Source organism: Lagopus leucura, unplaced genomic scaffold (genome assembly GCF_019238085.1).
Source record: "Lagopus leucura isolate 7727_CA_CO unplaced genomic scaffold, USGS_WTPT01 Super-Scaffold_100009, whole genome shotgun sequence".
Classification (NCBI taxonomy): domain Eukaryota; kingdom Metazoa; phylum Chordata; class Aves; order Galliformes; family Phasianidae; genus Lagopus; species Lagopus leucura.
In genome coordinates, this window is record NW_024962266.1 from 15867500 (window position 1) to 15893211 (window position 25712).

General features: G+C 41.3%; 1 protein-coding gene across 3 annotated transcripts; it reads right to left on the minus strand.

The window, feature by feature from the left end:
* Positions 1–6535: 6535 nt before the first annotated feature.
* Positions 6536–25295, minus strand: DNASE2B (deoxyribonuclease 2 beta). Of its 3 annotated transcripts, XM_042874046.1 has the most exons (14): positions 24706–25295; positions 20968–21145; positions 19366–19447; positions 18299–18460; positions 16586–16783; positions 13973–16042; positions 13797–13877; positions 13616–13712; positions 13042–13217; positions 9901–10002; positions 9592–9733; positions 9311–9463; positions 8054–8842; positions 6536–6628 (listed from the first exon to the last, which is right to left on the minus strand). In XM_042874046.1, exons 1-6 carry the CDS (start codon positions 24816–24818, stop codon positions 15687–15689), a joined length of 1089 nt encoding a protein of 362 aa, XP_042729980.1. In that variant the 5' UTR covers positions 24819–25295; the 3' UTR covers positions 6536–6628; positions 8054–8842; positions 9311–9463; positions 9592–9733; positions 9901–10002; positions 13042–13217; positions 13616–13712; positions 13797–13877; positions 13973–15686. The 3 variants fall into 3 exon arrangements, with proteins under 3 accessions (XP_042729980.1, XP_042729982.1, XP_042729979.1); XM_042874048.1 differs by having other exon boundaries at positions 8234–8842; positions 13797–16042; XM_042874045.1 differs by having other exon boundaries at positions 13797–16042.
* Positions 25296–25712: the final 417 nt, after the last annotated feature.

The window sequence follows — 25712 nt, forward strand, 5'->3', positions numbered from 1 at the left end:
CTTCCCTCTTGCTCATCTTAAAGTTGCAGCAATTCAGCTTTGTGTAACTCTCTTGCTATATCATGTGAAGAGAAGTGATTTGTTACGCATTCCAGTGGTGAAACATCTAACATCTCAGAATGTGCAAAAAAGTGTGCGTGAGAAGAATTCAAATGTTTGGAAGTCTGAAACAGCAAAAGTTATCTGAAGAAAAATGAAGCAAGAGAGAACATTTAAAAGGAAGGCATTTTATGTGGCGTGCTTGCAAAAAAAAAAAAAAAAAAAAAAAACAACTTGTAAATATATTATTTAAATACTATGAAAATTCCCTTGACTACTGCATTTAACTGTCCAACTTTAAAGCTCATTACAGTTTTAAAAAAGATTCAGAAGCTGCTTATGTATGGATTTCAACACAACCTTAAACATGTAAATATATCAGACATCAAAACAATTGCTTCCCACAAGACCTATCAAGATGCTATAGCCAGCCATTATTTTAATCTCAGTAGATCAGCCTGATGAATACTGGGTGTTTGATTTCCCACAAATCTGTCATCATTTCTGGTTAGCTAGTAGATTAAAACTACAGATAATGCATTAATTGTACATAAGCCAAAAAAAAAAAAAAAAAAAAGAAAAAAAAAAAAAGAAAAAGAAAAGAAAAAGAAAGAAGAGGAGAAACAAAAAGAGGAGAAACAAAAAGAGGAGAAAGAAAAAAACGAGAAAGAGAAAAAAGGGGGAAAAAAGGCAATTAATGACAATATTTAATTGACTTTGTGGGCATGTAGAAAATCTTCTGTTTCTTGGGGGGGTTTGGTCCTTGATGCAGAAGAATTTTTCTACTGGTGGCAATTACACTTAGCTTGGGGTACCCTAATAAAATATTCCTTCACATACTGAAGAAGGAAGAGTTTATTAGAGTGTGACTCCTTACATGACAGAGAGATTGTGATTTTCTGATATTTTATATTAGGAATGCTTGTGCTGTATGGTAATATTTTCTCTGTAATAAACAAAGCTGAATATAGCAAATAGCTTTGCTTGTTTCTCTGCTTGTGTAGATTACATCTAAGAGTTTTCTCCTTTTCCAAAATTGATGCAAATTGATTTATAGATGTTATTTTAGAAATAATGGGACTATTTTGTAATGGAGTAGAATACCTCAAGTGTTTTTCCCCTTGTAGATCTCTCTTAACTCCATGGAATCAACACATATTATCAACAATTAAGCATAGTATATTGTATAATTATGCTTCTATTTTGCTATATTTCAGTATGTGGCTATTTTGCTGTTCGGCTCTTAGTAGATACTTTACATTTTCAACTGCAAAAAAGACTCAGGAACATTTTCTACTTGGAAGCATTAATAAGAAGCATTTATTAGTTTCAAAATTAATAAGCTAATATTTACATAGCAGATAGAAGTTGTCAAGTGATACATAATAAGGATAGATTCTGCAGTGTTAACAGAATTTTAAGGAAGATAAGCTAATGTGAACAACGTGCAAACTAATACAGTTAATTACAAGCTGATATTTCTAGAAAAGAAATAAGTAGATCAGTTATCTGATGGAGGACTGTGATATGAAGAGTAGCAATACAGACAGGCATTTAAGAGCACACAGAAATGCAGTCCTTGGGTGTACAAACGTGGGGAGCACCATGTATGTACTAAGTAAGGATTCTACTGGTGGAACAGTACGTCTTGGTCTGCTATCTGTGCAAAGGCTGGCAAACAGGAAGTGGCTAAACAGACATACCTAGAAACTGCCCTTACTGAAGAGACTTTAAAACCCTTATCTCTAGCCCATCACTGAATCACACAAGAGCTAAAGAATGTGAAATCACCTCAGTAAGGAGAATAGTTGTCACCATAGCAATCTTCAGTTTAGCAGACAAACCTTTTAAAAGATGCAGTTTTTGAAAGCTGAGATAAGAGACATTTCTGGTTTAAAAAAGGCTTGTGAAGTGTTGCTGTCATGTGAAATCTTTAAACAGAGAAGGTGAATTTTTTTCCAAAGGAAGTATTGTAGGTCCCTCAGAAATTACGCAGCAGTCACTTGGTCAGTTCTATCACCCACAGTGGGCAAAAGGTCAGGCTGGAGAATCAGTGCTTCCTTCGGGGCTGCGGTGCCATGAAAAGCCTATAACACTGCGAAACCTCACAGTGGAGCAGAAAAAGAAACAAACAAACGAACAAAAATACTTTAAAAAACTACTATAATTTTAGAATATCTATCATAGTATTCAAACAGTACTTGATAGAGGCTGCAGTGAATGGGTTTTTAATGAAATCAGGCTAAAAGACATTTCTAGCTAGACTACAATGTCATTTCTTCTTTTCCCCTTTTATTGCTCAATTTTGGTGACTATTCACTAGAAAGGTAGAGTCACTTTTATTTAAGGCTGCCCAGCCCTTCTCCTATGATAAGATTCTGCTTCCTTTCTTTATCAGTTTATGAAATCTCTTAAGATTGATATTTCCATGTTGGGTTTTCACCTCAGGATAACTTTCTGGGAAGCATATATCTATACTTGGCAGGAATTGTAACAAAAAGCAAAATGACTGAGTTGAGTTACAACAAGGCAAGGACAATTAGTTCTAAAATATTAAAAAGACTGGTGGAATATATATCAGGAGATATCCCTCTGTTTTAAACTCTCAATGACAGAACATTTTTTCTTAGGTGTTGGTAAAAAATGAACATGGTTTTGGGCATTTATAAGTGCTAATCACAAAATAACAAAGGTAATGAACATTGTTAACTAGAAACATGTAATAATCTCAGTGTCAGATAAACTCTTTTTTTCCAGTATGCATATGTAGCTCTTATTAATGTAACTCAAGCTGCACATAATTACTAGTAACAGAAAATCACTGGCGTTAACCTCCTACTTACAGAACCACACCTTGCCCTCCAGGAAATCCAGCGAGCTTCCCAGGAATGCCCCTAGCCCTGGCCTAGATTTCAGCCTGTTTTATAACATTTTACAGAAGAAGCTTGTCAGATCTAATCCTGACTAATGCATAAGATTTGATTGAACAAAGAAACAAAAGTCATTCTGAAATCTGGTTTTAAGTTACACTTCTTATTACAGTTGTTCCTTCACTTGGACGTGGTTCAGCAAGTTTGTTGCTCTATCCAGCATGCACAGACTGATGCTGAGGTGTGTGGCTATTCATGTCAGAGATGGAGGGCAGAATAAAAAAAACACCATTTCAGTCAAAGCTGCTGTACAAGATGACAAGGATGCATTAGCTAAGATAATATTTTCCTTCTTCTATAATTCCAATGGCTTTACTTTTATCTTCTAGGGTTGTGTGCAATTATTAATGAAGAGAAAATACAACATGGTTCGCTTTGATAGGAGAAGGCTTAATGGTTGATTCCTATTCATTTATTTCACCAGCAGAATAACATTAGTTTTAAATGCACCTGAAATGTAATTACAACATTCTGTCTGATACCAGAATTGTATCCATCAGCTGGTAAAGCATCTAGGCATGGTCTCTGCAATTCAGTTTCAAACGTACTGCTTGTGCCAATATGGGACTCAGAAGTCCCATTCTGTCCTCAGTTTCCTTTTTCACATATATTTCATAATAATAACCTCCGAGCAGTCCCCTTCTGCCTTATTTTTCTAGAAAAAAAGTGTGAAAGCTTTTCTTTCTTCTTCTTTTCTTGTCTTTTCTTGTCTTTTCTCTCTTTTCTTATGCGCCTTACAAAGATAAATTAGACTAAATCTAGAAAGAAGAACAAGACTACAGCGAATCTCACATGGAGTGCTCTCCTGGGAAGCAGTCAGAGAAAAGGAGCTGGAGATTGTAATGGTCCATAACAGCTACTTCTCTGGTACACTGACTAAAACAGAGAATCTAACTCTCGATTGCCTAAGCAAGAAAATATTGAGAAACAGTAGGGAGGTTTATATATCCTCTGCATCTGCCACTGATGAAAAACATACTTGGGATCTGTGTTCTCAAGTCAAAAAGAATAATGAAAAATCTGTAAGATTTTATACAACAAACATGAAACATGATTAAAGGATTAGCATACGCTCCTGAAGTACGGTTCAAAGATTTCTGTTCATTGAGTTTATCAAAGAGAAAGTTAACGAGGGCTCTTACATGCCTCTGAAAATACATAGCTTCAATCTAGCAGACAGAGATCCAAGAACAACAATCTTAACTTACAGTTTACCATAACTGACCACTGAGAGAGTTACCCAGCATTATTGTAGCTTTTATGCTAATTTTTATATCGAGATCTGATGTTTTCTCTTTTAAATGATGCAATCCAGTCCAAAAAGGAGCTAATTCAGGACAATCAGCTTTCTATTATACAAGAAGTCAGACTAGAAGATCATAGAAATCACTTCAGACTTTTTAATTTAATCTAATTAAATAGTTTAAATCTAGTTTAATTTGTTCTTTCGGTTGTTAATAAATAATATTTTTAATTTTCATGTCTGACTGCAGCCTCACCTAATCCCAATTATTTCTTACTGTATGTGGGTGGTGGGATGTTGTCATCCTACCAGCACCTCCACTTTCAACCCTAAGACTTGTATCATTATCTTGTTACACAACCTGCAGGGCTGATATTGTTGATATGATGCCAACCACAATCACTGAAAAATGGAGGATCCAACACAGCTGTTTGAAGACCAAGTTCTCTTCCACTTTTTAAAAACTTAACTAGAATATAGTGCTCAGGTGAATGTAATCGCATCACAGATCTCTGTTGAGGGTTTTTAGCACATCATTCTGCTTGATTATTTTACAACAAAATATACAACTTATCAGACTGCATGTATAAAAATCCAGGCTGGCACCGATATTTGCAATTCTTTTCTTACCTGTTCATTCAGCTGTGTTTTTGCTTGGTGGTCCTGGGAACAGACTGTCATCCTGACAAGGACGAACGTCACTGCACTGAATGGAGAGAAACTTTTCCTTTACAACACCTCTTGAGGAAGCAGTCCATCTTGTCTGGGGAGCAATTATTTGCTGTCCTTCGGGCTCAGGATCTTTCATTCCTTATGCCTGATGGCAGAGATGAAACAAGATAATCCTGTTGTTTCAGGCAAGATGTCAATCCTGCGTCCTCACCCCTAGGCTGTTTCCTTAGGTATGATCCTGTTTTAGGAAGGGGCAGGCACTCCACCGCTCTGTGCTGTCCTCACCATGTTTGTGTGCATGAGTTGTTCCCATCTGTCCTGTTTCAAAAGGCAAGCTGCAGCAGACAACTCTCTTTACCTTTTTTGTTATCCCACATTTTGCTGCCTTGTAATCCACCGCCAGCTTCCTGAACCACCTGGCCTTTAAATACTTCTTATACTTTCAAGAATTGTTAACAGTTGAGACGTAAAATATCAGTGCTACCAAATGTCCCAGTGTGTTCTCAAACCAAGCTTCCACCTACTGGGATTCTGAAAAGACACTCTGTTATACTACTATCATGAAACTGCCTGGCTGAAACCAAATGATGTACTTAGAGTAAAAAAGCATTTCATTGGTTTTTAAGAAAAGCTTTGCTGCTTGGTAAAACCTTCACATAAAGCCAGGGTAATCCTAGACCAAATGTGAGAACCATAATGCTTCACGGATGCTAAACATGTCAACCTCCAGGATGGAGTTAGTTCCTGGGAAGGAGCTGGCTAATGAGGAATAAGTAGAACAGAAGACTATACATTTAATAAAAAGAATTAAAAACCAGCAAAACGCTCCTATCCATTATCCGAGAATGCTGAAGATCTTGTACAGTAAATGAAGGACTATCCAGTGGGTGATTAAAGACATTCCTGTATTTCTTCACTTTTAAGTGGATTTCTTTACAGTATTAGAGCTCTTCAGTTGTACCTTTCTTTTTATATGAGGCATGTTCATAAGTCCATACAAATGACTTTCTAAAGTGCTCTTCGGTATTAAGCCACTGGGGACATGATGCTGTGTGTGTTCGAAGTAAAACAAATCCAAAAGTCTGTTCTGATACATGTGCTTTCCTTCCAGTCCAAGTGTGTGTGTTTGTTTTTTTTTTTTATAAGCCTGCAGACGAAAAAACATGGAATTGAAGTTCAGATGGAATAATGGATGTGTAAAGATGGACAATCTTGGATGTTTTAAGATGGAAAAATGGATGTCTAAAACATGTAACAGAAGTAAATGACTGAACTGGATAGAAAGCCAATCATTTGGCAGAGTCTGGGGCATCTGCAGAGACAACTTTCTCCTGAGAAAATCTGAAATAGATAATTCAAAACACTAAGTTACAAAACTGTATCAATAATGAAAGAAGTATCACTTATTCTTTCTTTAAAAAGGAAAATATAAGTTCCAATTCTGAGTATACGCAAAAGGTTTCTAAGTGTGAAATATATTACAGGCTTAAACCTTTATTTTTACCTTGAGCACATCAGATCCAGTTTTCAAGGCTGTTCAGCACTTGGCAAACACATCATTTTCAACCGTAATTATGAAAGATCACTTTTAAAAAAGCTGACTTTCACTTTTGAAGACCAATCTGTAGAAGGTACTGAAAACCAGGACTCACCTTTTTACCAGTTTCTTCTGAGGGAATGATGCTGGCAACATAAGAACTTTGCTAAAGAGCTCCTGAGAACTGGTCTCACAAACTTAGAAAATCTGTGTGAAGACAGCAGGAGTTATCATTCAAACTTGATGCCAGTCTAATTATTGCTTCAAACAAATAGCATCAACAGGATTCATTTTTTAAAAAATATCTTCGGTACACAGTAGTAATAGCCACACCTGTATCCTCTTAGAATAAACATATTTCTTTTCTGCTCAATACCTTGCACAAGTACACACAGAATTTGTGCAGTGCTTTTGTAAATTTGTCAAGAGTTTAACTCTCCCAGTTTTTTACTTTGCTGAATTTATTGTCATGCTTCATCCGATGCTACGCTGAAATTACAGTGGACTTGCTCCAAATGCTGTTAGCCCTAATACATGAAATTTCCTCATATAGAGAGAAAACTGCACTTATATTATACCTGATCAGGGCCACAAAGCTGCTCAGTTCCACTTTGCCTCTACCACATTGGTCTAACTAATCTAATCAAGTTGTTTGTGCTCAGCAGTGTTATGTTGGTGAGTGCCACTCAATCCCACAAAGTACTGTGCTCATATGCTAGAAGTCTGGGACCATGAAATAAAGATTACTTTCTTATCAGCAATAGTGTGTTTCACCTTTATTGCACTATCTGTCTAGCTGACAGTCATTTTACTTGGACTATCAAACTAATCCCACAAAACGTAGTAGCACTACTCATGAATTTAAAAGCAGTTAAACCACATGCTTCATTTCTCATTTCTTACACTGATTTTATACAAGGTGATAGTTAAAAGTAAGGGCACTGGAAACCAATAGAGTTCAGTATTAAAGAAATACTGCATTTTCTTGGGGGGAAAAAAAAAAAAAAAGAATTGAAACTGTAAGTTGTCTTACAGTTCCTGAAGAATCTTTGGCAAAGCTCTCAAAAAATCAAATAAAAATTGATATTTTGACATACAATATAGGAATAAAATTCTGACTTGCAAAGAAGTCACAGCTTTTGAAATTTCTTTCAGTTTTCCAATAGAGGCATGGGCTTCCTTAAGAAATGTAATATCTAGAAAATATACATGAACATGCACTGTTTAGTCGTATCTGTGACTCTCTTAAAGGTTGCTCATAGACATCTTTATCCCTAGGGACTGAATATCAATGCCATGTAGAACACAGCACATGGTAAATATATTTCTTTTAAAGAGGTTCTTGAGAAAATACTTGTGATTTTTTTCTTTATGAGAACTGCAATGAACTGGCAGCACAGATCCAATAAGGAACATAACTTTATAAGTTGTTACGAAGAAGCCTTCTTCCTTAGGGGGCATACTCCCATAGAACATTTTTCTGAAATTTTTTCTGCACAATTTGGTTATTTGGAAGGGTCTATCCTATCAGACATATTTTGGTGACCGATAATCAAGGATAATGGAGGATTTTTTCTTAAAGAGCTCAAACAGAACACAGAGGCCATGTGTTCATGGGGCAAATGAACTCACTCTTCAAGAGTACAACAAGGTCCTGGTGTGCACACTATCACACAGAGAGTTGACGTAGCGCAATCCTGGGAGTGGAAGAAGGAGTAGATCAAAGGGATGAGAGGGAGATGAATGCTTCTGCTAGCAGAAGAGTGGCAACTCTGTTATTTTAATGTCTACTTTGCTGTGTAGTGCCAGTACCAAAAGAAAAGGTGCTTGAGATCATGAGGTTCCTTCATCTGGACTTTCCTGCTTTGGCTTTTTGCGCCATTCAGCAGGCAGCATGTACCCAGGAAGAGTTCTTGGCCCTTGAAGAAGATTTTGAATCTCCCTGGGGAAGATTCCTGCTGTCCACGCTGCTCCTCTTCCCAAATGTAGGGCATTGAAGGTAAACCCATAATCAGCAAGAGGGTCAGTGTTCACCAGAGGGATGCATCTCTGCCTGGTTCCTGCCTGGCCCGGCCTCAGGGAGGGCTCTACCACAGACACTGCCTGTGCCTGCGGCTGTGATGACGTGCATCCCAGCAGCCGGCACCCCACATAGGACTGTGGTCAAGCCTGGCTGTGAAACTCCTGCTGGGCACGTTTCCACTGTGCCGGGGCCATCTTCTGGTTTGTGTCATAGACCACGGAAGGTTCAGATTTTATCCTCCCGTTTGTATGGATGATTCCCATGTCTTTGAAAATATGTTCCCACTGAAGATGAAGGCAAATTCCCACCGCCATTAGTGGACTTAGGATGTGTCCTCATCTCTCTTCTTGCTCATTTCCTTTGTTGCAGTAGAACTATTCCTTTATTAAAGCTTTTGCCTAGGGGGAAAAAAAAAAGCCACATTACTAAATAAATTATGAAATATTTGCATTTATGAAGCCAACCCCTTACGCCTAGCTCCTCCTCTGACATTACGAGGACACTTTTTAAAGAGCTTCAGCTTCTGCACTACCATTATTCCTCTGTGGAATCCAAGACTGGGAGGCTACCAAGCAGTGGGCCACAATGAGCCAAGTGACAGTAAGTAATGCCTGCTGGCTTTGACTTTTGCAGGGCCAAGTACTGGTGGCTTGGTTAGTGCTAGAGAATGAAGTTGCATCAGGATGTAGGAAGAGATAGAACCAAAGAATGTACAAAACTGGGGAAATTCCTAAAGAGCTTTAATTTTTCTGTGAGAATAAAAGGCCAAAATTTATTACAAATTCTGCAATAACAATGCCAAGAGCAAAGTGTTAAAGGCATCAGTTTGCTTACCACAGTTTATGCTCTTTTGTATTTGTATTTACCTTTTTTGCCTGCAGTTATCTGAATTCCATGAGAATGAATTAAGTTATAGTGTCACACTCCATAATGAAACGGTCTGCAGTTAATCTTGTAAATGTTCTGCACCTCCATCTTCACTGCGTTTTTATTGGTTTTTAAATCTTAATTGTAGCTTCCTTTTTTAAAAAAGAAAGAAAAAAGTAGCACGTTATTCAAATACATTGTTCAAACTATTTAGGTTGGCTTGTAAATTGCTCCCTCCCACTTTTATATATGTAATGCTTTTGATTTTGCCTCACCCCACCTCTTGGAAGTTTGGTAACAAACAGGGAGCTGCTTCCTCTCCAGGTGATAGGATTTGTTTGGTTTTTAATACTTGGCTAAGTCACTTCAGTGTGTGCTTCTCATTTTTTTTCTCTCTGTGGCTCAGCCTGTGGAGGTTATACCTGTTAAACAGATAAATACTCAGCAGCTATCACAGTAAGTGAAACAGACAGTTGACTGTATTTCTGCATGATTAACTCTTAATGGCTTGCTGTGATTGAAATCAAGGTCTCTGGCCTCCACTGATGTCTGCCACCCTAATGTTACTTCTGCTCCTCTCTTGGCTCACCTTCTGTTGTCCTCTTCACTCTTCTGAGTTTTCCTCTGAGTTCTCTCATTCTGATTTCTCTGGTACTCCATGTTATTTGGCAGAAAAGAGGAGGGCAGGTTCCTGGGCAGTAGGGAACAAAACTACAGCAATAGTCTGTCTTTGTTGCACAACATTTCTTCTATGCTTTTTCCTCACAAAATATCTCATGCAAAATAGTTAGGTCTCTTGCTCTCCCCTTGAAAATCTTACTTTCATGCAAAAAACTAATTAGAGTAGATAGAAAGCAAGAGAAGAAAAGACGCAGATTTCATTTGTGCAATGCCCAGGAAGGATTACAAGATCAGTATAAGCAATGGAGCAGCTGCTAGGGGAAGGAAGCAAACAGTTTCTGAAACATGCACTGAGTTGGTGTTCTTAATCCTGTGCGTGAATGGGTGGGCAGTGCTGTTGAGCATAAACACACAGGTGCAAGAATACAGTTTTAAAATTGCACTACAGAAATCTTGATTTCTGGCTGACAGAACCTTAGCCTAAGAAGGAAACCTGTAAAAATCGAGACACAGAAAAAGCCCTGGAGCTAAATACTGCCACACTTTGGGGAGTCAGAAGTATAGGAACAATGGCAAAACCCCAGCATGCTCAACAGACGTGGCTTTTAGCAAACAATTGACAGGTTTCAGAAGGCGACAGAGAAAAGGTGCACTGCTATAATGAGACTTTATTATCTGAGGGCTTTAATGCACGTAAAAACAAATATACTAGTTAGCATATGATGAAGCACAACAGTGTGGCTGATTTGCATGCACAATTTCTATGATTAATAAATTATGCAATGCTAGGACAAGTGTACTACAGTGAACTGCTTGCAGCAACCACGAGCACTCCAGCAGGTCACACTGAACACTCTGTCCTGCTCTGGTAAAGTTTTGAATATTTAATTTTTAGCTTGCAGCTCTTAGGCTGCAAAATGGTGAAAGGAGGGGAAAGATGTTCCTCGCTTTTACCTGATTTGCAGATGATGCAGAATGGCCACCAATTACCTCATGTAAAAATGATACTTGAACTCAACTGAAAAAAATAAAATCAAGGGGATTTATTCGAATAAAAATGTAACAGTTGCTTAAGAATCAATGTATATATTTCAAATCCTAATGTTTTGTACTTAACAATTTGAGTAAAATTAAATTATCAAATATGCATATAATACTGGAACAAATAATTTAAAAACAGTAAGTAAGCATTAAAAAATTGTATTACAAACTACCTCCTGATGCCAAAATCTGAAAGACAGTGGCTTCAGATGCCACTCGCAGCAGCTTTTACTGCTGAAGAATTCTGAGAATATTCAACAGAGCAGGCTTTTAATCTGGTATATCTGATCGAATAGGAAAGTGTCAGATACAGTTATTGTTCATATATATGTTCATATATGTTCAGGGTATCAGGCTATCAAAGACTGATACCCTAGCTTGAAATCTGAGATCTGGCTCTCTGCCCCACACTATGGAGAATGTATTCCTGTGCTTTGCCTAATGCAAATTCATTTCCTTTACATTCTCATCTTTAAATTTGTTGGTTTTTTTTTTTTGTTTTTAAATCTCTTGTGTAATATGAAAAGTGCATCATATTCTTGCATCACATTCTGAGCACAGTTAGGCTTTGGCTTGCACTGAGGTTGTAGCAGACCCTGCCAGCACATCTCTGCCTCCTGAACATTTTACCCAAGGCATAGGCAGCTTACATGTTTGAAAGCAATTACTGTGCTAAGTATCCAATGATGTATCTTTCCCAGAAGCTGAAAATGAAGGTATAAAAGACATCTACACAATAATTTATGGGTGTTAATGTATGGGTGTAAGTTTCTCTGGGGATAATTATGTGACCACGCTAATAATGCAGAAGATGCTTTGATACATTAAAAAAAAGAATGGTCTTCTTTAGCATTTCAGGACTGTCAGGAGGGCATATACTTGAACAGAAGAGAGGGACGAGCAACCCGTATGTCTTCTCAAAAATAGCCCATTCTCTTAACACTGCAGGCATGCCAAGAAGACACTGTTCAATGTAAGAACTGATGTTTAGAGGCATTTGCTGGAAACTTCTTGTTTCGAGAGCAGAAAGGTGCAAACAGCAAACTGCTGGTGAAATACTGTCATGAGCCACTGCACAAGTGGGAGAGGCATGGGTTACAACTGAAAGAAGGGGCATTGCTGGCAGTTGGATGGACAAAACATCCACAGCTTTGCAGACTTTGGTACTTCTAAAAACTAGTCTAGCCAACTTTGAAGCTGACTTTGCTGTGTTTCAGAAATAGACCTGCAGGCCTTTATGACAAGTCCAGTGTCAGGCTTCATTAGCATGCCTTGAAGAAGGGAAGGTTCCCAGCTAGGTCAGAGCAATTTCTCCCAAATGTTCCCTTTGCTGGCTGGCAGGCAGCTGACATCAAACATAAGGTCCTTGAGAAGATCCCCAGCACACTGGTGGAAGGGATGGCTCCCATTGCTAGGCTTCAAGGTGTTTTAAGTCCTTGTGGAGACACCTGGAGAAATGCCTCCATAAAGACGCCCTGTGAAATGGCCTCTGGCTGGATGCCTCTGCCTGCTTTCCAGTGGAGTAACTGCCCAGCTGGAATGAAACTTCACACAGGTTAGGTTTTAACACCTTCCCAGTATTTTAGCTTTTGTCTTAGTAAGCCTGTCATCTCATCCTTTAGATGGCCTCTTCCCTTTACATCTGTATAAAATTGCTCAGCAAGCCACTACCTGAGGGCTTCCCAGCCGCTGGTGTTGCAGGAGAATCCTGAGGGGCAGACAGTAAAACCCATCGGGCTTGGTTTCCTGTGGTGATGGGGACATGTGAGAGTGGTGGGTGGGTGGGGAAGGCCGAGGCAGGCATTGCAAGAGGCCATGTTTGCATTTCCTGTCACTGGAGCACTTGTGGGGCTGCTGGTACAGGGCCTCATCTTGTCTAAGTAATTAGAAGGCCATTCCTACTCAATAATTATATCTGCTGTTGTGGTTGTTGCAAACTCCCCTGTCTTACAGCAAGGTTTAGTGGATTAATAATGTGAGTTTTGGCCTCTCATGCATAAAAGTTTTCATGCATAATATTCTCATTTAGTCTAACCAGAACGGAGCCCAAGGGTCAGAATAACCATACCTGTGCAACAAGGGGATGAGACATGGGGATTCCAGAAGGAGAAGAGCCTTCTGCTCTCTCCATGCTGTATCCATCTCTTCTGCCCTTCTGCAGCTGCAGTGTGGCTCACCAGGTCCCTTCCCAGGGGCTGTGCTGCATGCTCTCCTCCACGGGCACAGAGGGCTCAGCAGGTAAAGCTGTGAAGTGTTTGACGTTTTGATAAAGAATAGCACCTTTTAAATTAAACTCTTGTAAAAATATGCAAAAATACTTCACACCAGCGACAGCGTGTGCTACGACGGCATGTAGGTTTGAGCAAGGGGATGTGGCCCTGATGTCACACGGCTGGCCTGACAGATACAGGCCATTCAAAAATCCAGAAGTTCAGACTGCTATCACAGGTCTGTTTTGGGAAAAAGAGCATCTACCCATGTTTCATAATGTGCGTAATGGAAATACTGGGAGATATGCAAATACGGACATTATGCAATGAAAGGAAAACTACGTTAAAACTGTTTACAGACAGAAAAAATAAGAACCAGAACTGCAGCCTTTTTATTGCTACACCACTGAAATTAGTGTGTGCCCAACCTACTTAGGCAGTGTAGGGTACAGGGCTTCTTTCCATCTTCCCACTACTGTTTACGCCTCTTTAGTAGATGCTGACAGGGAGGCAATCAATCTGGAGCACACTGGAAGAGAAATGCTGTGAACAGTCTTGGCTCTATGATATCTACCAATCGAACAAATAATTAAGGATACCAATTAGCACTTACAGTCAAGGGACAGGTCTGGGGAGCAGGACTGTGACACACCACTGTGTCAGCATTGGGATGAAGACTCCATGCTGTTGAGCTCTGTGAGTTAAACATTGTGGCTGAGCATCTCCCATAGGAAATACAGGTGGTGGAGCAGATCCCAGAGCCCTCTGGTGTACCATGGAGCACCTCACCTGAGCTGATTCCAGTGAAGGTCTCCTTGTTGTTCCAGTACGTGTCCTGTACACGAACATGTGATGCTGTGGGTAAGATGCAAGAGGTCAGGCCAGTTGGGTCAGTGTCTGCCATGAAAAAATGGACAAGACAAATTTTATCTTGGCTTATCGAAGCCAAACCCTACTGTCCCAGCACTCACTGCTGTCTAACAGGCAATTTTCACAGCCACAAATAGTTATTACTTGACCACAGCTGGTGAAACAATGGAAAGCATGCACATAAAATAATTTGACAAGCTTCAGAGGAAAAACGTTACTTAACATTATTTGTAAAACTTTTTGCTCATATGTAGAGATAAAGAAAAAAGTCCATTTCGTGCAAAACATCTAAACTATTTACATTATTTTCATTGAGCTATGAGAGTCAGCTTTATCTTCAACCCAGGTTGACTAAACATACAATCCAGTTTTGCACAGTTCTCCCATTAACCAGGCCAGATACAGTAGTTTTATTTCTTCAAGAAGTACACTCAAATGTGATATGACATTCATTTATTTGGTACTTTGAACACTTTGTTGATTGATTGATTTTTTCAGGATGGAAAGGGAAGGAAGTCTTCAGTAAATTCTTGTGGTCATAGAGTACTTCTTGATAGCTATTTGACACTTGTATACAGTCAGGGGTATGGACTACAAACACAGCAAAACAGAAATATTAGCAGGGCAGGCAAACCTTCAAACATAAGTTTATAGCAATTCAGGAAAAAAAAAAAAAAAAGTGAGATATAATCCTATAAATGTACCTAAGAACATATTAAAAATTGATTCAAAAAATGCTACTGCAAGTTTGCAAGTTTGCTTTGTCTTTATAGCAAATCTATGCAAACTTCAAATGCTAGGCCTGAGAACAGAGGTATCAAAAATTAACAGCCACATAATCTGCAGTGTGAAAATGTAGATGAAATAACATGTTCAAATATTTTCTTCTCTCTCTTTTTTTCCCCCTAATTTTCTCAATTTTTCCTTTGGCAGCTATAAAACCGTATAACCAATCACAAATAGCTATAGATGGAAGAGAGAGACCATAAAAAGAACATCTTCTCTCTTAATTTATTTTATTCATTCATTTTTTGGACGTGTTTATTGGTTTATATGATTGCTGCACATGAATAAAAGCACTAGAAACATTCCCAAGCTGTTGGTAACAAATGATTCAAAGCTGATTTCTTCTCCAAAAATTAATCATAAAAATGAAGCCTTCTTGTCCCCAGACTACTTGTCTTCCTGTCTGCATCCAATTACGCCTGACTTTTAAGAAATTCAGCCCAGCCTCAGCAGCCATGATCTGATCTCAACAGAACCTGGAACAGGCGGTGATTTTGAAGCATTTTGGGGTACTTTTCTCCTGTCAACAGCCCATCCCAGACAGCCTACATAGCACAGCAAGTTTTCATTTTTCCTCACATCCCCTGTCCAGCATTTCTCACTGACGTCCCCTGTGAAGCACTGCTGGCAGCAGCATGCTTTGCTTCAGTGTCACAGTGCAGGGAAAAAACAGCCATGTTTTACCCATAAAATGCCTGCTTTTGTAGCTAATGAAGTGAAAGTCTAGCGCATTTGGTAACTCACAGGGCCATTTTTTTTTTTCCAGAGAGAAAATATAATTTAAGGGAGATATTTCCCACACATTTTATGTAACGAGGGGCTATGCTGTTTGGGAGGAACAGTCTATTTATATCCACGTGGAAGCATAATTGCAACTTTCGTAGTGGATCACCAAATGTCTAAAAGCATTGTAGATGTGTTTGTTCTGTGTACAGATGAACCCACCACTCCTCCAAGCTTGCTCAACAGCACGGTTTAGGTCTCCAATGCAGGTCCACTGAACTTCATCCTTCATTGAAACAGACCATTTGGAGTGATCCTGGATCGAATGGAAGGTGGAATTCAGTGGCGTCCCTATGAGATTTACGTTGTAGACATAGTACTGGAGAGAGCAGTTTGAGGGAAGCTTTTGGCCAGAGTGCTGCCAGGATTCAGCCAACAAATCAGTCTTCAGCTCCTGAGCCACCCAGGCCACGTAGATATCTGTGGGAAAGCAGAGGATGGGAGTCAGCCCATCATTTTCCTTCATTTAAGAAGGAATCAAAAGGATCACTTAAACTGGGCTAACTTCTCTCCAATGCCTGAAGTGAACCAGAAGAGATTTTACCCCCATCCTGCCCTGATTTTATTTCCCGAATTCATTCTTGTTTTCCCTTCTTTCACTGGAAAACTTGTTAGAAATAATCAATAGGAAATAAAGGAAAAAAAATAACAAAAAACCTCAGTTCTTCATAACAAAAAAAAGCAGATTATTCAAACCTAATTTTTGTTCTTTGCTGCTACAGTTGAATATCAGGATAGAAAATTTCTGACAACCCCACTAATGTGCATTGTAAAACATTTGAGAGACGAGATAGCTTTTCACTTTGTGGGGCTGACAGAATGACAGAAGACCATTCCCTGCTCTGCTAATTCATTTCTGAAGCTGAAATTCTTTTCTTCCCCTCAAAGAAAATACTGTCAAAGGATATACTGACTGCCCACTGCTTGCTTGAGCACATGATAGATAACAGCACTTTCACTTACCATCCACAAAAGAATTAGACTTTGCAAAGTGGAGAAAGGCTTCCCCACGTGCTGACTGCAGCTTGGAGAGGCGGCGCAGGGGGCCTGAGGGCAGCCTGGAGCCTGCACAAAGCTTTTGAAGGTTTGGGAGATCGGCTTGGAAGGTATCAGGGAGGGAGCAGCTGTAGATTTCTGGATTAGAGCTCAGCATCTGTTGGTCTAGAAAAAAGCAAGTAAACAAACAAAAAACCACAGAAAAAAAAGCCCCCAGACAACATAAAACATCCACAAAGAAATGAAAATAAGCAAAATGAAAATAGGTTAAAGTGGAGCAATCAAGACAGTGAAGTTCAGCCTGGGAAGAGAAGCACAAATCCTTTCTAATCTTCACAATTTATCTCCCAGAGGAGTTCAGTGTCGAAGTAGCTTGTTTTAGCAACCAAAAATGTGTTTAATTGCTTTGAGTTCTGACTAGCCCTGTAGCACATAGCCTGGCTGGGAGAGTAAGCTCCATTTTTACCATGTACACCTCCCTGCACTCAGCAGAAGGGCCATGCCACATCCCTCCATGATCATCTTCAAGCCTCTGAGTGGTCACACTGCTGAAGTGGCACGTGTGAATTCAAGTCTGTATTTACAGGAGGAGTTTCCACTCAGTTACACTTGCCAAGCCAAAGCCAAAGCCAAAGCGAAAAGCTGACCAAGCACCTGGCTGGATTTTAGGGAGAACAGAGTTTGACTTTCAGAATCTGGACTGGATCTGCAGAAGAAAATTCTTTGTACAGTGCTCAGTCCTCGCTGTGGATTTCATAAAGAGGAAGGATACAAATAGCTCCACGAGTGATGAGTTCATGAAGATGACTCCATCAGGAACTTTCCAGTCTTTCCAGCTCAGGAAAACCCTAAACCACAGATTAGAAGCTGGGAGGATAGAGCACGAAAACATTACTGTGCTTCTCATTTTCTTCTTCCCTTTCCCTAAGCACAAGCAAAGATGCACCTCCAGGAGCAGGATCTTGGTTTTAACAGCTCCAAAGTGTGCCCAGCTTGTTTATTTACAATCTTATGCATTTCTTTGATAAAATCTGGCACATGTAACTGAGCAAAGAGCAAAAAACAATGTAAAAGGTGTTAAGGAACATATAAGTGTGTCATCTTACCATGCCTTCTGATAGTCCTTATTCAGGACCTCCAGTGTCAGGTACTTCTAAATCTTACAGATACAGATTTTATTTTTCTTATTTTTAGGGTTCACTTTTTATGTGGCAAAAAGTACCTATAGAAATTCTGGAGAATATTTTTTCCATAGTTAGTATTTCTGACGTCAAGGCCACCATTCCTGCTAAGCAGTGATTGCTTTGCATTTGTAGAACTGCAGACTACAGCAGTTGAATAAGCTACTACTTCTGTTAAAAATGATGACCCATCCTCCTTTATATTTCTAAAGCATTTGGTATGTATGGGCTGACTTTGCCCTCAATATGCGCTTGTGACTATTATTATCTCAGTAGATCCCATGGGAGATGGAGAAAGAGTGGAAGAGTGAATTTCCCACATTCCCACAGGAAGAACTCGATAAATAGAACTGAAAGCCAAGCATGCAGTTTCCAGGCCCCACTTGGTTACCAAATTTGATAATGGAGGACAAAAGCAAGCAATTTTGGAGGCACAGCAAAAAGGAAAGGAGTCAGAGAGTTGCAGTGGTGCAAAGGCATTCTTAGGGAGAATCCTTACCTATTTCTATGAACTGCTCATATGTGAAGGTTATGCACATGGCTGTCTGTCCGTAGAACTCCCCACTGGCTGGGTAACCATAGCCATCTTCGGGAAAGGGGGGGAACAAGGGCACGCTGTGGATCACCCAGAAGCCTTGTGATTTGTCCAAGAGCAGAAACCCTATCAGAGGAAAGTTATATCAAATGAATGACGTAAGCCCTGAGACATCGCAGTGGTGTCCTGCTTTGGATTTGCTGCTGCAGACATCATGCTTTAGTGTGTTAATGTCTGCAGTGAAACTGGCTCTACAGTATATTAATGAGCTATAGAAAACACTGATATTGTGCTAAAATTGCATTAATTCTCGGCTGTGTAGCCTAACATGAACTGTCACCTCTGTGCTTTCAAAGAAAATCTTTGCAAAACCTTTTCATTCTCTGCTCAAATACCGTCTCTGAAAAATCTGATGGTTTATTGTCTGTGACTCCCTCCTCATGGCCCCTTCCCCTTCCCTTCATTTCATCACTGTGCTCAGTGCAGGATACCTGCACTGCAGGTAGGCATGGGCCCAGGGAGCAGCCCCCAGATCTGCAGCCAGATACAGCCCTGCCAAAGCTCTCCAGCGCCAGGCTGGGCAAGTCCCATCTGCTTCCTCAAGGGACCACCAGGATTGCACAGCAGCTCTGTGGCTATACTGTCACTGCTTACTTAAGTGCCTCTATAATCCTTCCACAGAGATGGAAAGCTGGGAGTTCAGAGGCTGTCTCACAGGGTGCCTTTCCCCTTGCACTGGGTGCTGCTGTCACACAGCCAGCTCAGGACGATGTGTCTGTACTTGCTGAAGGAGATACAAGAGTTTCCACTCTTGAAAACAAAGGGTCCCTAATCCCTAAAAGTTCTTCAACACAGCACAGACACAGCAGAACCAGAATAGAAGCAACTGCATCTGTCACCGCGCCGCAAACCACTCATCGTGCAAATTGCTTTCCAGTTTTGTTTTAGGCAGGATTCTTAGATATGCAGATTGACAAACAAACAAATTCCACAACTTTAAAAAAGAGGAAAGCTGGGGATTCTCCCTGTACCTTTGGTGTGTCCTTTTTTACAGCTGATGGAGCCTGAATGAGGGACCTCATCGTTATAGATTGCATACACAGTGTTGTTCCTCTGCAGGGAAACACACATTTCTGAAACACGACATTCAGTAAGAGGAAGGCCTTTAAGCAAATGACTTTTTCTGAAAGAATTCAGCAGATCTCTGCATACATCACGAGACTCTTTCCCATGTCAGCTGCCACCATCTACACAGAGCTTACACTAAAATAAACTTGAATACTCAGCATTATGATCCTGGTTAATATCAAGCAGAAGTTCTCTCAATCATTGCAACAGTCCTTGAAGCTCAATATGCTCAATAGGACAATTTCCATGGGTTCTGTTGGGCAACCACTTCCCAGAACTTCCCATCCTCTGCTTTTCTGTGTATCTCTTTCTCACTTAGCAACCAGGTCCTGTGAAAATGTCTGCTCAGGAAAAGAAGCCATTTCAAGTGTTCTTATGAAGGACAAACCATGAATATTTTTTACAAAAAAATTTACATACAGCTGCACCTTATTTGCCCCGAATAAAGAGCTTCAAAGGTGTTGAGAAATGTTTCCCCACCTGCTGTGCAGTTTGCAAATGCTAGCAGTGTAGGAAGATGGCATCAGCATAGCTCAGCGTTGTGAGCTTGTAAAGATTGTTTGTATTACAGTTCCAGCATGATACAGAATAGGAGAGTCGAGTGGTTTGGCAATATTTGACCAATTTTTTTTTAAATATATAAATGTAATGACACCCTACCACCAACCCACAGCAGAAATGCAAAGACACACCCAGATTCTTAAGAATGGGAACAATGTGTAGATGCTAAAAAATAACCATGGGTAGATCTTGTGGTATTTTATGATCACACTAGCATAAAGGAAGTTTCTGACTAGAAAAAGAAATCATTACTGGTGAAGCAGTCAGAAGGCAACAGCAAAACCCAAATGTGATCTAAGGTGAAACGCAAAACACATGCAGCTGGGAGGGCTACGGTGGGTGGTCTTTGGTGATCGGCACCAGGCTGGGCTGAGCTGACAGCTGGCTCTGTGCTTCAGCCACCACTCAACAGAAATTGCAGAAACAAAGCCATGGGGACCGTGCACCAATGTTCATCTATTTGATGGACAATACTTCAAGTGTGTGAAAGACTCAACTAGAAATTTCTAGGGCAACTTCTAATTCTAATTTTGAATATAGGGAAAATATTTAAAAGCTCTTTACAATTAGGGTGGAGGCATTGGGGCAGGTTGCCCAGATAGGCAGTGGATGCCCTGTTCATGGATACTTGCAATATCAGTCTGGACAGGGCTCTGAGCGCTTGATCAAGCTGTAGGGGTCTCTGTTCAAAGCAGGGGAGTTGGGGTAGCTGATATTTAGGGGTCCCTTCCAACTCAAACAATTCTACGATTCTATGATTCTAATTGTAGCCAGAACTGCAAATGATCTGCCAAGCCACCAGTATGCTCACCTTGATGCATATTAGCAGATCTAGTCAGTCAGGTCTGGCTATAGCCCTACATGCTTATTTTGGCTGGTTTCATTTAATTTGCATGTACTGTCAAGTAGACATGATAGCAACACAGCAATTAAACCTTACTTACCTTGGACTCGTATGCTTTGTAGAGCTGCCCCAGTGTCTGTCCCAGAGCACTCTGTGTCATGTTGACAAGGTACCTGCCAGGCTGCCACTGCTGCGCTAGGCTGTCCATGTACAGGTACTCCAGGCCCAGCCCTGTGCCATCTCCTTTGGTGTGCTTTGGCAGCTTGTACACAGCAAACCTGCAGCAGTGACAAACAAATTTTGTTTTTCTCACAAACCATTCTACCTCAATGCATAGGTCCATCTCTTCTCCCCCATGAGCATGTAAGGACCAAGGTGACCACAGAGATGCCTGCACAGGGGCACCAGTGCTAACACTCTGGAGCCAGCAGCACCGTGTCCCTGCGGGCACCTTCAATCTGCTTCTCTGAAGAGGCTTAGCCAGCACCAAACTACCCTTGCTATGGCCACACTGTTGTCAGTACCCTAGAATAACTAGCCTTAGTTTTCCCTCACTGCACCCACATCCCTCCTGTGGCTAAAATGTGAATGTGAGCATCTGAACAAAACTCTGTCCTGCATCTTTGTGGGGTTTTCACTCTCGGCACAAAGGATGAGGCTGAATGAGTTGTGCCTAGCATTTCAGTGACTGAACTGTGAGCTCAGCATCAGGGAGATGAAGCAGGGAAACCTATGCAGGGATGCACACTGTGGGGACATCCTCTGGTGTCCCATGCAGCCACCAAATCCATGCTGCTTGCTCCTGGCTTTCGTAAACAGGAAAAGGCTGAGCCTGAACTTCAGGTCCCAAACTCAGTCTGCCATTCTCTTGGTCAACATGGATAACTCTTACCAACAATTTCTTATTCTATACACATAGAATTATGTATTTATATGAGCCATAATTACACTGTATATTAAATCATAAAATTATATAATTCCACTTGTTCATACACACATAAATAAGCACGAAACCATGATTGATTATAATCCTTCAATAGCAGACACACATTCTGCTGAGCTGTTGCAAGTGGAATATTTACAAACAATCAGTAAGAAACACAAATCTCTTCAAAATTGCAGAGTACTTGACATTGTTGGTAAATGGGTCCGTTTCTACTAGCGTATCTGATGAAGTAAACAGGTTTTCCTAGTACAAAAGTCCATGGGATTAAATGCAGTCTAATTAACTGAGCCACTTGCTTAGAGTGCTCTGCTTAAGTAATTTGTTATTTATGTCAATAGTAAGAACTGAGCGGCATTATTTTCAGTCCTGTGCATAGTACTTAGCAATAATGCAGTCTGACTGCACTTAACACTGTCAGTATGTCAGGAGGAGTAGGTCCTGCCCAGATAAATTACAGTTGGTTTAAAAAAAAAAAAAAAAAAGGCAGCTCAGAAAGCAGATAAAAGCACCAGAAGAGCATTTTGCTAGAGGGACACTTAATCCATGGAAGGGCACACATACAGACTGAGGAGAAGCACACACCATGCTAGTGATTCTTGTAATCCACCTGCATCCCCACTGTCTGAGGGATGTTCCAGGAGAAGGTGAAGAAGGAATTTGCAGGGGAGGTCTGGTGAGAGCGTTTCCTACTTGAGAAGCTGCAGCCATCCCTTCACTTGCAATGAGGTTTTGGAAAGAAGACAAACAGTAGTAGTTATACAGGCAGGAGATGAACCAAGAACTGCTGCCTGAAGCCTTTCCAAGCTCCTCCAAAATGTTCTGGAAGGTCGGTGCTTTCCCCATGTTTACAGCCCTGTAGCTGACGTGTTTACAGCCCTGTAGCTGACATGCTTACAGGAATGCCCACTCCCAGGTGAGCTGAGCACTTGAACTGACAGATGAGTGCCTCAGCAATTAAAGCTGGATGAAAGTCCTCACTGCTAACTGCACAGGAAGTTTCTCAAGCGCTTAAAGTATTGAAGTGTTGTGGGAGTGGACTGAAATTACTTTCCTGACAATCAGGAAAAAGCAAAGTCATTAGCAGCAAAGAATCTGATTAACACAGCCACAGTGCTTGCTTCTGAGTGAGCACTGAATTACTAGAAGCAATTTTTAACCATCTTTTAATCTCTTTTTTCCACATCCTATAAAAACCAATGCACAGCCCTGGCTTCAATCCCTGGCTCTGTGTGCACAAGATGATTCTCAAAGAGTGCAGTGAACTTGGGCCAATAAAACAGAGACTTCTGCTCTCCTAAGGACAGCAGGCCTGGGGCCATATGCTGTGTGCAGGGGCTGGTGAGGTGAGCTCCCAGGTGAAACAGCACCTGTGGCCATTGCCAGCCCTACCACTCATGGAAGGAAGTGCAGGCAAGCCAGGGACACAGGTGGGAGGACCAGATTCATGGCACAGTCTGGGTTGGAAGGGACCTTACAGATCCAGCTGTCCCTCAGTAGGATGCCTCCCAGTAATGTGAGCTGCCCAAAGCCCCCTCCCACTCAGCTTTGGACATTTCCAGGGAGGAATCAGAGTGATAAGGGAAGTGATTCCTTCAGTCTAGCAGCAAAGAAAAGGTGTGTGAGTACTGGTAATAAGCAATTAAGGAGAATTGCAGCAGGAAGCCACTGAACAGCAGAGACTCATACAGCTCTTGCAAGTGAAAATAAAAAAAAGAAAAGCTGTGTTTATTTTAAAGGGTGTCAACATCCTTTGCTTAAGAGGAAGCTTTTCTCAGCAGTTTCAGTTCTGCTTCGTAGCACCTGACTTCAGAATCAGGAAGAAGCAGAGGATGTTTGTCAATAAACAAGCACGACCATGCTGACAGGCAAGCTTCTCTTTTATCAGGTCATGATACGTTTGGAAGATCTCCCCTCTTCTCCCTACTACTCCTGTCAGAAGGGACCAGGGTCTGCAACTTATTCTGAAAGAAATCATTGTTTTACAGAGAAATGAAATATTTCTTATCACCAATTTCTTGGCTGCCTGCACCAATTCAGATTCTGATTCCCAAAAAATGACTTTTATCTGGAGGTGCATTGGTAAGCAAGATGGGGCTGGGCCAGTCCCTCAGGAGCTCAATGTGAGCAGCACAATGCCTGTGCTTGGGAGCCCCTGGTGAGCCATGTGTGAGGGTGGTGGTACAGAGCAGCACCACCTCCTCTATCACTCATATCTGAACTAATTGCTGCTCTGTCATTCTTACTTTAAAGTGCTTAATATTTGTCCTCCAGAGGCTTCAGTGCTTTTTTTCTTTTCTTTTTTAAAAGCCCTTGCTTTACTTTCTAAACATGGGTTGGTTGTTTTGTGATTACACTTCGTGTCTTTCATCTTCAAGGTGCATTAACCCAGTTAATCACTTGGCACCTAAGTGCTGGCTGGGCGCTGCCAGACACCGCTTTCCCACACAGCCATGGCTGCCTGCGCTCCTTGTGCGTCTCCCAGCCCGCTCGGGAGGCGACTGGGCCTCAGCTCCCCTGTGTGGCCAGGGACCATCAGTGAGATCAGGGCAGGGTGGGGGCATTTTCCCAGCAGTGCTGCTGCAGGCAGTTGTGGTGCTGGCACTGGAACACAGGTGAGGCTGGCTTTGATCATCAGAAATGAACGCTGCGTAAACCTGTCATTATTTTGCAGTTAGTCATAACAGAGCAGCGTGGTTTGTTCCATGGAATGAAATCACCTTTTAGTAACCTAGCCCAGGTTTTCCTAATGTAAAATTCAGCTACTCAGAGGCAAGAAGGATTAAACCAATGCTTGCTGTGCATTACTTCCCAGTGACCCGCCTACTTTGCACAGTGTAATTTTAGGCATTATTTACTCATCCAGTTTCCCTCCCGTGTGCGGTGCTTACTTACCAGTCCACTGCCTCCCCGTCTTCGTTCCTGCAGGAAATCTCCACTGCCCACAGGGCTGGGGAGAAGAGCAGCAGCAGCAGAGTAGGGCCGCGCCACGCAGAGCTCGCAGTCATCTCGGCGCGTGGCACAGTGAGCGCAGGGCAGGCTCCGAAAACAGAAGTCGCCTGCGTTTCCTCAGGCTGCCGGTGAACGCCCCCAGCATCGGCTAGAAGCTCGCGCGCGTCAATCCGGGCAGAAGAACGGACACGTGAAACTCGTCAATCTTGTACAACTACCCGAAAAAGCTCAGTTTTCAGACAAGCAAACCAAACCCACTTTCTCCTCTCTGCTTTTCCATGCAGCCTCTGCAGTGAGCTCAGCCTTTGCATCATTCCCAGTCGCAAAGCCCCCAGTTCAGCTCTGTTCCTCCATTTGCCCATGGGCACTGAACGTCCATTTGCAGGGACCGACAGCAACAAAAGCCTCTGAGCCACAGCAATTTAATTCCAGTTGGTTAGTAAGGTTTTAAAATTCCCTTTTAAATGCATTAGCATTTATCTTAGGAACAAAGTCTGAATTGAACCTAGTCTTGAAAATATTCTCGTCTCCTTTCCCATTACACTTACACTGGAATAAGTTAATATCAGGTACAGGACGAGTCAGCCTCAGGGAAAGTCAACTGCAGTCAGCACTGGATGTTTTAGCAGAAAAGAAAACCCCATGACCCTACGGTATTTTTCCTTCCCTCCCACTGGAGTGTCTCCAGCACGGCAGAAGCTGTGCAAGTTGGACTGCGTTTGACCAAAGCAGGATGAAAGCAATTAGGGCTTAGCGCAAACAAAAACAATGATCCCAGAAAGCCAGGATTGTAGAAGTGTGACTTGAGAGCTGAATTTTGCTGCTCAGACTTGCTTCTGATCCCTTTCATGAGCAATCAGGAATCCGGTTGCAACCCTTTCAACCAGCCCAGCCCGGCCCTTCTTTCCTTCTTTCTCTCGGGAACCACAACATGCACAGATGGGGCAACA

Bases quoted from the DNA above. Each gene is read 5' to 3' on its own strand.
- DNASE2B (XM_042874046.1), bottom strand. From the start codon at position 24,818: ATGACTGCGAGCTCTGCGTGGCGCGGCCCTACTCTGCTGCTGCTGCTC. The intron at 19,448-20,967 runs GTAAGTAAGGTT...GTTTCCCTGCAG, and splicing joins ACAAAGCATACGAGTCCAAG to AGGAACAACACTGTGTATGC. The intron at 18,461-19,365 runs GTACAGGGAGAA...TTCCTCTGATAG, and splicing joins TAAAAAAGGACACACCAAAG to GGTTTCTGCTCTTGGACAAA.